The sequence below is a fragment of the Dendrobates tinctorius genome, unplaced genomic scaffold (assembly GCF_039654945.1).
Source record: "Dendrobates tinctorius isolate UK_male_01 unplaced genomic scaffold, ASM3965494v1 ptg000103l, whole genome shotgun sequence".
In the NCBI taxonomy this organism is placed as follows: Eukaryota; Metazoa; Chordata; class Amphibia; order Anura; family Dendrobatidae; genus Dendrobates; species Dendrobates tinctorius.
The window spans coordinates 11,247,290-11,259,750 of NW_027361771.1; the positions used below are offsets into that span (position 1 = coordinate 11,247,290).

The 12,461-nt window shown below is 45.2% G+C and overlaps 1 protein-coding gene across 1 annotated transcript; it reads left to right on the forward strand.

The window, feature by feature from the left end:
- Nucleotides 1-8,677: 8,677 nt before the first annotated feature.
- LOC141099941 (heat shock protein 30C-like) lies at nucleotides 8,678-9,601 on the forward strand. Its single transcript, XM_073588068.1, has one exon. It carries the CDS (start codon nucleotides 8,824-8,826, stop codon nucleotides 9,451-9,453), a length of 630 nt encoding a protein of 209 aa, XP_073444169.1. The 5' UTR covers nucleotides 8,678-8,823; the 3' UTR covers nucleotides 9,454-9,601.
- Nucleotides 9,602-12,461: the final 2,860 nt, after the last annotated feature.

Genomic DNA, 12,461 nt, shown 5'->3' on the forward strand with positions numbered 1-12,461 from the left:
TGGGGTTCGCGGTTAGACCTGCCTCCCACAGGTCGTCAATCACAGCTTGTACTTTCTGGAGATGAGTCTCCCAGTTCAAGCTGTAAATGACAATGTCATCCAAATAGGCCGAAGCATACCGCCTATGTGGCCTCAAGACTCGATCCATCAGTCTCTGGAAGGTCGCCGGTGCCCCGTGCAGTCCAAACGGCATATACACATACTGAAATAAACCTTCTGGCGTAGCAAATGCTGTCTTTTCTCTGGCAGCCTCCACCAGAGGGATCTGCCAATACCCCTTTGTTAGGTCTAGGGTCGTAATATACCGGGCTTTTCCTAACCGATCTATTAACTCGTCGACCCGGGGCATGGGGTAGGCATCAAATTTTGAGACCGCATTCAGTTTCCTGAAGTCATTGCAGAACCGGATGGTGCCGTCCGGTTTAGGAATTAGCACAATCGGGCTGGACCACGCACTGTGCGATTCCTCAATGACTCCTAACTCTAACATTGCCTTCACTTCTCGGGAAATGGCTTCACGGCGCGCTTCTGGGATTCGGTAGGGCTTTACGTGAACTGTGACACCAGGTTCCGTTACGATGTCATGTTTCATTAGCATAGTCTGCCCGGGTTTTTCTGAGAAAAACTTTTGGTTGTGAAGTAGAAACTGCCTGACTTCCGTCTTTTGCCGCTCCGAGAGAGTCTCTGCAACCCGTACCTCCGGTACGGTATGCGAGCAGACAGGACGGGCCAGCTCCGCTGACAAGGCAGACCGATCCTTCCAGGGCTTTATCAGAATTACATGATAAATCTGTTCAGGTTTCCGTTTACCTGCCTGGTATACTTTGTAGTTTACTTCACCAACTCTTTCCTTGATCTCAAAGGGGCCCTGCCACTTTGCCAGGAACTTACTGTCCACCGTGGGGACCAGGATCAACACCCTATCTCCGGGTGCAAAGGTACGGATCTTGGCGCCCCTATCATAGATTCTTTTTTGGGCTCCTTGAGCCTGTATCATGTGTTCTTTGACGATAGGCATAACAGCCGCAATACGGTCCTGCATTTGTGTGACGTGATCTATCACTGTTTTAAACGGAGTGACCTGACCCTCCCAGGTTTCTTTTGCAACGTCTAACAGTCCGCGAGGACGTCGGGCGTACAATAACTCGAAAGGCGAGAATCCCATGGAAGACTGGGGTACTTCCCTGATGGCAAAAAGCAAATACGGAAGTAAATAGTCCCAGTTCTTCCCATCCTTGTCTATCACCTTTATCAGCATCTGCTTCAGAGTTTTATTGAACCGTTCGACCAACCCGTCTGTTTGAGGGTGATACACGGATGTGCGTAACGGTTCAATTTGTAACAATCGGCAGAGCTCCTTCATTACCTTGGACATAAAGGGGGTCCCCTGGTCGGTGAGTATCTGTTTTGGTATACCGACCCGACTAAACACATGCACCAGTTCCTTGGCAATCGTCTTGGTGGCCGTGTTACGCAAAGGGATGGCCTCCGGGTAACGAGTGGCATAATCCAAGATGACCAGGATATGTTGGTGTCCACGTGCAGACCGTGGAAGGGGCCCAACTAAATCCATCCCAATCCTCTCAAACGGGACTTCAATAATAGGTAGGGGTACCAAAGGGCTACAGAACCGGGGCTTAGATGCAGAGGCTTGGCAGTCAGGACAAGACTCACAATATACTCGAATATCGTGATGCATGCCTGGCCAAACAAAACAGTGTAATATCCTTTCGGTGGTTTTCTGGACTCCCAGGTGACCTCCCATCACATGTCCGTGGGCCAGGTCCAGCACCTGCCGCCGGTAGGGTTTTGGCACGACTAATAGTTGCACCGTATCTTCCCCCTTTTTCTCTATCTGATAGAGTAAATCATTCTCCAGAACCATGTAAGGATATGCCAGCCTAGAGCCAGGTTCAACGGGTACCCCATTTATCACTTTTACATTTGTCCTAGCCTGAGAAAGGGTAGGATCCTTTATTTGCTCGCATTGGAAATCATCTTTCTGAACTTCCAAATCCGGCAAACGGGGAGGTGGACGGCTGTCGGCCTCCTCCTCTTCCCCGGTCTCCTCCGTATCACCCGCCATGACTGAAAACGGGAACTGTAGGTCATTTCCAGCAGACTCTTCCCCCGAGTCTTCCGGGGAGACCTCTTCCAGGGGTTCGGGACCCACACGCGCCCTGGGAGAAGAATCATGTACACTATTACCCGAGGGCATCAACTGATTCTCCCACAATTGCCAGAAGTGGGGAAAATCCCGGCCCAGGATAACATCATGCAATAACGCCGGGACGAGTCCCACTTTATGTTGCACAGACCCATAGGAAGTAGTAATGCATATGACCGCGGTGAGGTACGAACAGGTGTCTCCATGCACACACGTTACAGAAAATTTGTCTGATGGTCCAGTCGGGGCTGACACCACACTGGCCTTCACCAGAGTCACCACACTTCCCGAGTCTAACAATGCCACCACATTTTTGCCATCAACAGTTAAATCACACAAATGTTTTTCCACATCTTTTTGACCGGCATTCACACTCACTACCCGTGCCACCATAGACATGCGGTTTTTAGAGTCTGTGACGTCGCACTGCATGGGTTCAGTAGTGACCAGACAGTTCGCAGCAATATGTCCCATCTCTTGGCAGCGGAAACACCTAACGGGCCCCTTGCTTAGACCATAGTTCGTTACTCTCGGCCTCGCAGTGCGGGCAGTCCCGTTTTCCTCCCCCACTGTCTTAGGGATTTTTCCATCTCCCCTACTCCCTGGAACAGTCTTACCGGTTCCCCGTGGAGATGATGAAGAACGAGGTGGGGTAGCGTCGTCTCGGAGTCCTTCCGCCACGGAGTAACGTTCAACCAGATCCACCAGTTGATCTGCCGTCGTAGGATTTCCATGGCTTACCCACTTCCTCAGGGCTGGCGGTAGAGCTCTCAGGTACTTGTCCATGACGACTCTCTGAATTATCTCTGGCGCTGTCAACACCTCGGGTTGTAGCCACTTCTTTGTCACGTGGATCAGGTCGAACATCTGTGACCGCGGTGGTTTATCCGGCTGATAAGTCCATTGATGCACTCTCTGTGCACGGACAGCGGTCGTCACTCCCAGCCGGGCCAAGATCTCGGATTTCAATTTGTCAAAGTCCTGCGCAGCTTCAGGTTCCAAGTCATAATACGCCTTTTGGGCCTCACCGGAAAGAAACGGGGCAATCAGGCCGGCCCATCGTGCCTTCGGCCATTTTTCTCGCACCACCGTCCGTTCAAACGTGGTCAGGTATGCCTCGACGTCATCTTCGGTCGTCATCTTCTGCCAGTACCGACTCACGTGAATCACTCTCGACTCGGCTTCCAGGTTAACCTCCTGTAGGCTTGCCAGGCGCTGCGCCACCTGCTGGAGAAGCGAACGATCGGTAGCTGTCATGTCCACCAACTCCTTCAGCTGGGCCATCATCACCCGATTAGCTTCTTGCTGGACGGCGGTGGACTGTACCAGCGCTTTCACCACGTCCTCCATGCTCATGCTTGCAACGTGATGCCCGCGTTCTCCACCACAATGTGATAAAACACTCCGGTATCGCCTTTGCTGGGGTCAAAGGTCACGTGCGTTCAGCATGAAACTCAGGCGCAGAGCTGGGATTCGTGTATAACTGACCCTGGGTCAGGTTTATTAACGGTGAAAGCAATGCAAAAGGAAATAAAACATAAAACAAATCCTTGCCTGTCCGGCACTAACTAAACAATGGACAACCTAACTACCAACTGGCGGGCTTCTCCCGTCCAGCCAAACCACAGTTGCAGTGGGCACTGCTTCCACTCACGTGTGTCTCTCACACAGACAGGCTCTCTGTGTTCCCAGGCTGAGACACTCACACAACCACCTTGCATCCTTTTATATCCACCTCCCATTATCCATTAGTAAGCAGGTGTGATACTGACCAGACTAGGCCACATAGGAAAGGAATCTGGGCGAGATATACCTGCCCTCATCCACTATTCCCACATGATTCTCACAGTCCCAAATCTGCTGCATTCTCTCTACCACAGAATCCACGCTTGGGCAGGCCGAAGCTTCCACCTGCCCCGAAGAAAATCGAGGATGGAACCCAAAATTACAGAAAAAAGGAGACATCAAAGTGGCAGAACTAGCCCTATTGCTTAGCGCAAATTCTGCCAAGGGCAAAAATGAGACCCAGTCATCTTGATCAGCAGATATGAAGCATCTCAAATAGGATTTCAAAGTCTGGTTTGTCCTCTCAGTCTGCCCATTGGTCTGAGGATGAAATGCAGAGGAGAAAGATAACTGAATTCCCAGATAGGAGCAAAAAGCTCTCCAAAATCTGGAAACAAACTGGACTCCTCTGTCCGGCACAATGTTCTCAGGAATCCCATGCAAACGAGAACCACCTGTAAAAACAAGTGTACCAACTCAGAAAAAGATGGCAACTTTGGGAGTGGTACGAGATGGACCATTGTAGAAAATCTATCGCAGATCACCCAGATAACAGTCATTCTCTGAGAGACAGGGAGATCAGAAAAAAAATCCATTTAGATATGGGTCCACGGCCTCCTAGGCACCGGCAGGGGCATCAACAAACCACTAGAACGAAAACAGGGCTTGGACCGAGAACAAGTCCCACAGGACTGCACAAAATTCCTGACATCACGAGATAAGGCAGGCCACCAAAAAGACCGACTCACCAAATCTCTGGTAACAAAAATGCCCAGATGACCAGCTAATGCGGAGCAATGAATTTCAGACATTACTCTTCTCCTCCACTGGTCCGGCACATACAATTTTCCCATAGGGCATCGTTCAGGTTTGTCCTGAAATTCCTCCAGGGCACGTCGGAAGTCGGGTGAGATGGCGGAAAGAACTACACCCTCATTTAGAATGGTAGTAGGCTTGGTCATATCAAGAGAATCAGCAAAGAAACTCCTAGTGCCCGGAAGAAAGGAGACCACAAAATTAAAACGCGTGAAAAACAAGGCCCATCTAGCCTGTCTAGGGTTCAACCGTTTAGCTGATTCAAGATAAATCAAATTCTTGTGGTCTGTGAGGACCACAACTTGATGTCTAGCTCCCTCCAAGCAATGTCTCCACTCTTCAAATGCCCACTTCATGGCCAACAATTCCCGATTCCCCATGTCATAGTTAAGTTCAGATGGAGAAAATTTTCGAGAAAAGAAGGCACAGGGATTCATCTTAGAGGTTACCAGATCTCTTTGAGACAAAACGGCTGGTACACCAATCTCAGAAGCATCTATCTCCACCTGAAATGGAAGTGAAACATCAGGTTGCCGTAGAACCGGGGCAGAAGTGAATCTCCGCTTAAGCTCCTGAAATGCTGAGACAGCCTCTGAAGGCCAATTCACCACATCAATGCCCTTTTTGGTCAAATCAGTCAATGGTTTAACAATACCAGAAAAATTACTTAGAAATTTACAGTAGAAATTAGCAAAACCCAAAAACTTCTGGAGAGCCTTCAGAGAAGTGGGCTGAACCCAATCATAAATGGCCTGCACCTTGGCCGGGTCCATTTCAATAGCAGACGGGGACAAAATGAATCCCAAAAATGAAATCCTCTGTACACCAAAAAGACATTTTGATCCCTTAACATACAGAGCATTTTCCCTCAAAATCCGGAACACAGTCCGGACATGTTCCACATGAGAATCCCAGTCACTGGAAAAGATCAAAATATCATCCAGATAAATGATCAAAAACTTATCCACAAAGTCCCGGAAAATATCGTTCATAAAAGATTGGAAGACGGAAGGGGTATTAGTGAGCCCAAAAGGCATCACCATGTACTCAAAATGTCCCTCTGGAGTATTAAGCGCCGTCTTCCATTCATCCCTGTGCTTGATGCGAATAAGATTATACGCCCCCTGAGGTCAAGTTTGGTAAACCAACAAGCACTTTTAACTCTGGAAAATAAATCAGAAATCAGGGGTAACGGGTACTGATATTTAACAGTGATTTTGTTAAGGGAACGATAGTCAATACATGGCCTTAATGAGCCATCTTTCTTGGACACAAAAAAAAACCCAGCACCTAATGGTGAAGAGGATGGTCTAATATGACCCTTCTCCAATGACTCCTTGATATAAGATCGCATAGCATCATGTTCAGGTACAGATAATTTGAAAAGCCGACCCTTGGGAAATTTACAACCGGGCATTAACCCAATTGCGCAGTCTTAACTCCTATGACGGGGTAAAGACACGGACTTACTTTCACTAATTACATCAGAAAAATCAGCCAAATAGTCAGGAACATCATGAGACTGGGGAGAGGTGGAGAAAACTGGAATGTCACTATGAACACATTGACAAACCCAACTCACCACAGACACAGTTTTCCAATCCAAAACAGGATTATGGGTTTGCAACCAAGGAAAACCCAGTACAATAATATTATGTAAATTATGCAACACCAAAAATTTACAATTCTCTTGGTGGTCCGGGGCGACCCGCATTATCACCTGAGTCCAAAACTGGGGTTTATTCTCCGGCAAAGGGGTAGCATCAATACCCCTCAAAGGAATAGGGGTCTGCAGGGGCACCATAGGAAAACCACAATGCTTGGCAAAGTCAAAATCCATCAGATTCAAAGCTGTTCCTGAATCAACAAAAGCCTCAGCAGAAAATATAGACAAGGAGCAGATCAAGGGAACTGCCAAAAGGAGCAGGTTGTACACTGCCCACAGCAAATGAGTGAGCAAAATGTTTTCCTCGTTTAGGGCAGACAGAAATAGTATGAAGCACAACTTATTACACCCTCTAAACTCTTGACGCTGCACCCTAGACAAAACCGTATCACATTGCATGGGTTCAGAAGTTTGTTTGAAAGGCAGCACCGCCTCTCATGTAGTTTTACGTTCACGTAAACGCCGATCAATTTGAATGGCCAATGACAGAGTCGTCAAGACCAGAGGGGACAGGAAATCCCACCATAGCATCCTTTACGGTTTCTGACAAACCTTTCCGAAAGAGACCTGCTAGGGCATCATCATTCCATTTAGTAAGGACCACCCACTTTCAGAATTTTGACAATATAACTCTGCAGAATCCTGACCCTGGTTCAATGCCAATAAGGTTTTCTCAGATTGATCAATAGTATTAGGTTCATCATACAACCCCAGGGCTTGAAAAAATGCATCCACATTAGCCTGAATAGGATCTCCAGGTGTCAGAGAAAAAGCCCAGTCCTGGGGATCAGCACAGCAGAGAGATGACAATTTTAACCTGCTGCACCGAGCTCCCCGATGAGTTAGGTTTCAAAGTGAAAAATAATTTACAATTATTCTTAAAATTCAAGAATTTAGATCGATCCCCAGAAAACACATCAGGAGGAGGGATCTTTCGTTCTACAGCAGATGATTGAGCGTGATAGACAGAAATTCTCCGCACTTCCGCAGCAAGTTGCTCAACACGATCGGACAGTTAGTCTCCATTAGACCAAAAATCCTCCTACGGCCCCAGAGAAAAAGAGGAAAAAATATATAAAAAAATTCTGACTTTTTTTTTTTTACAATTTTTCCCTTCTTTTGAGTACCCTAGAGTCTATAGTTTTCGGCCTGTGATTCTGTTATGAATGGGTCACCGAGGAGGATGGCAAAATAGACCAAGCAGCCAGAAAACCAGAAGGGTTGTTCACTTAGCAGATTGCAGACACCTAATCCTAACAACACAACTAAGAGCAGCCGTGGCAAATATTAATAATTATGGTAATCCTAATTCCCTAATTGATTTAAAACGGGAAAGGTTAATTCTGATTTCATGTCAGATTTTGAGAAAAACTTGCAAGTGTGTCTTTTTATATAGTGTATGTAAACTTCTGGTTTCTAGTGTATATAGTTCTGTCTTAGTAAAACAATATAAATATATATTTATGTATAATTTTTTAGAGGTGTGGGGAGGCCCAAATAGAAATTTTGCTATGGTGCCCTGTGAACTCGATGTACGCCCCTGCTTGTCGGGCAATGATAATAAGGGCAATCTGGCCTGTTGCTCTGAGTCCAAAACTCCGAGGTCCCATGGTCAGATTGTCCTCATCATATTCGGCATGTCGAGCAGGGAGGGGAGCCCAGACACATTTCTTGCACAGGGGCCCAAAAGTGTCAGTGTCTGCCCCTGATGAGTACACAATACATTTTTATTTTGCTCACTGTATTGTTTGGTAAAATGCATGCATTCATGTATATAAAGCCTGAAAATGAACTGACAATATTTCCGTGTTGCTGTATAGTGGGCTCTCAAAATTAATTTTAATGGTGGGCCCTAGGTACCTCACTGTGACACTGAGTATACTGCAAAAGAGAAAATATATTTCACCTGTTGCTCTAGTTATAAAAACACGCGATATTGCATACATTTTGTAGAGAAGAGGAATAATGGCCGCATATTGAGAATGTCAAATTTTACACTACCTACATTTACAGTAATCTATTACATGATGACTTAGATGTATATTAACATAAGTGACATAACAGCACAAGCGAGAACTATCTAGCAATCTCCAGCAGTCACTTTTCTCCCTCCGCCCTCCTGTCATGTCACTTTTCCAGTCCATGCTGGAAGCTGCTGCACCGCCTCTTCCCTCCCCTCATGGATGATTCAGTGTTTGTACACAGGGCCCTCCCTTACACTCCATATACAGAGAGCACATGGAAGTGTCAGGAAGACACCAGAAGACTCAGCAGTGAATATATAAGAAGCTGAGCTGGATTCGCCTGCATTACTGAACAGCAAGAAAGCAGCAGCTGACACATTGCCGCCAACTCAACCTAGAAGAAGCTTCAGCGAAATCAGCCAAAGATGTTTCCTCTCAGCGTTCTGCGGTCCTCATACAGCCCTCTGTGTGTCTGCGGGGAGCCAGACTACACTCTCTGGCCGGCTACACAACTCTTGTTCGACCTCCTGGATGATGACATGATGAGGAAGGACATGGAGAGGAGAATGCAGCGTGTCCACCAGGCTCGCCAGCTCCTGGCACATGGCATGGGACGGAGAGCCGATCTGAGCAGAAGCTCTGCTGCCACTGACAAGAACACTTCCACCACAAGCAACAAGGGGAAGGAAAACTTTGAGCTCACCCTGGATGTCAGTGGCTTTTCTCCTGAGGAAATAACAGTGAAAACAGAAGGCAGAAGACTCATTGTATCAGGAAAGCATGACAAGAAAATGGAGACGGAGAATGGCGGCTATTTCCATGAGTACAAAGAGTGGAAGAGAGAAGCGGAGCTCCCGCAGGATGTCAGCCCTGAGGACATTGTGTGCTCCCTGTCCAAGGATGGCCAGCTCCACTTTCTGGCTCCCAGACTGGCGCTGCCGGCTGCTGTAGAAAGATCTATTCCTATCACCCAGAGCCCAGGAGATGGACAACTGAGCCCCCCGGAGATCCAGAGCAGTAACCCAGAGGGAGAGGAAGGACTGAGCTCTTCTTAAATCCATATGGACAGTTATTCTATTCAGTGTCTTATATGTCTTTCTATCAAAGTCTGCAAATAGTAACGTAATGTTTGTAGAAAATTATAATGAATTAAACTGCAGTTAATTATATTTTATCTGTCTAATAAATGTTTTTTATATTTTAGTCTAGTTTTATTATTGTGTATAACAGAAGTTATTTGTTATTCCTTGTGAGATTTACACCTCGCTATTGACAACAACCACTTGTGATGGAAGGGGGTGTCAATTTCACTCACCTCGGGGGAGGGGAGAGAAGTACCCTGCAGGGAACGGCTCTCTGGCACCACCACTTGCCCCAGGTCAGTAAGGGAACTGCACCGAGGGCAAATAGTTGCCGGAAAGGCTTCCCTTATAGGTACGAGTTATTGACACGCTCTCATGAGGGGGGATATACATCAGCAGTCCAGATTGGGGATATATATATATATATATATATATATATATATATATACAAATCTCCCGGCCGTCATTGTCAGGGCTCCTCACTAACACCGCATGCTGCCATCAGTTCCTCGTTCAACATAAGACCCATCCGACAACAGGTTTATATTGAGTCAGAAAACAACCTGGGTAGCGTATAATATAACCAACCGAGCATGCAACCGTGGGGATTTGTGTATCGAGATAAAAGAGCAGCCCAAAATTAATTTTATATTTAATCGCCGAAAAGGCGCACTAGAAATCTACAGGTATTTATTTACAAGAACAATATACAGGTATACAGTCAAGAGTGTAGTGCAAGGATATGGTATAGATAGGTTGCAATTACTGTGTTATGTAGCATGTGACCACAGGGAGGCGCTGATGGATCACAGGTCCAAATCTTAGTTACATGGTTTTCCTGGCTGTGTGAGCTAATGGATCCTGCCGCCAGTAGAAAAACTAAGTCCAAAATGAGGGGCTGCCTTGTATCTGCTAGGCTGCTCCCTCCCACACTCTGCGCCCAACCCTGGGTTTGTGCAGCCTCTCTCCTCCCATATCTGAGAATATGATTTTCTGTCCAGAACTGTGGAAGTTCATAACTTTTTGCCTGAAGCTGTTAATGGAATGGCAGTGGTGCCACTGGATTCTGCTGGATTTTATCTGTGGATGGAGGTTAAATATGCCTACTGTATGTAATTCCTAGTAGCTATGCTTTATGACTCAATAACGCAGAGTGCTACAGGTGGCTGCCAGGCACAGGCGGGTGGGGGAAGGAATGCCGATTCCGATTATGTGCTCGGCTAGTCTCAGAGATATTGCATTCTGTCATTATAGGTAATTTTCCAGATTCAATACCTAAAGACAAACTTTATCTTGATGGGGAATTCCATCAGATATCAAAATTATATCATTTTCCTATATCTCACACCACTATAAAAAATCTATTGCTTAATATGGAAATGTTTCACTTTTACCCTAAATATGAAAAGTAAGGCAATTCTGAACAATTTGTGGATAGCCTCAAAAAATCCCTCACTTTATTTCTTAAATTTTCTTTGCTGATCAGAGAGTGGGCTCACATGACACCAGAAGGCTCGCACTTCCCCATAATACCTTACAGCTATCACATCATATGGTCTAGTGCAGACAATAATAGGGGCTATGAGGCACTATAAAAGATAAAGGCAGGGAACATAGTGGTCATTTTAGGGTTCTATAGTTTTTAACACTAAGGTTCGGATACGGTATTAAAGAAGGCTACTACTTGCGATATAATGCAATTTTTATTCAAAGTACAAAATTAAAGGAATAGTATGATTGAATTGTATGATTGCGTATACTTTTGTATATTTTACCATACAAAGGTTAAGTACATATAAAGATTGAATACATATAATGATTAAGTATATATAAAGATTAACTATATACAGTATACTCACATCATTACCAAGAGGTTTTTAAACATCATCCATCTGAAATATCAGAGAAGCAACACCAAGACAGAGAACCCCTGGGAAATTCACTACACTGCACAGGCGTCCCCACTTATGCAGGTATCACATCACTATACATGTGTTCAGGTATGCAAGTTGTTGCTTCTGTCTTAGTCATGTTTCTCTGGTCTTAAATAGTTATTTACTCTTATGCATAACTCTAGCTTCACCCTGCCCTTCAAGTGGTCAGCTTTCAAGGTCAGACGAAACAGATACCATAGAATCATCAGACAATGGGTCGTAAACCCTTAGAATATAAAAGCCACAAGGATTTAGATGAAACCACCACAGACAAAGGTTAAGTAAACCTTAATGTTTTACAATGACAAACAACAATCATAGATAAACATAGAATTGTTTGTGAAACAACAGTTCTCAAGATTGTGTCAATCTAAGCATTGTTTGTCTGTAACTCTTTGACAAGAAATGCAGCTATGTAATGGTTTGAATGCAATATGTATATTTCAATATGGACTCAAAATAGTCATTTTTATATTTGCACTACAATCCACCCCTGGCTATTTTGAGCCAAACATTATTTATATATTTTTGACATCTTGGAAGGATAAAATGATAGCTTCTTCAGTTGGCTTTGAATTCCTGTATCAAGGATTTCATTTCAGCATAAAGATCCTCAATCCCCGTTGCTGTGGGCTTTGACGAAGATAGAAAGGGAGTTGGCCCTCTCTCTCCCCGTGTCCTGTCTCGCCCCTGCTGTCAAGCTTCAGCATCTTTTAATGTAACCGTTTTATTATGGGAAACACCTGGCTTATTATAAATGCCTCTCTTTTGATACAATTTCCACATCTCGTAAGTACCAATCCCGTCAATTTTATCCCTGTGGATGCTATCCTTTATTAAGGCCCTAAACATATATTTCCGGGTAATACGGGATCTAGGATTGTAATGACTTTTGACACTGTAATGCTGCTCTTCAGATGGAAAATTACCTTTCTGTTTGGGACCCCAATCTATCAGATCCCATAACTCTCAAATTGCCTCCAGTGTATTAGCGATTATTTTCCCAGTCTGATTTACCATAAACCTCATCATGACATGTTTATAAGC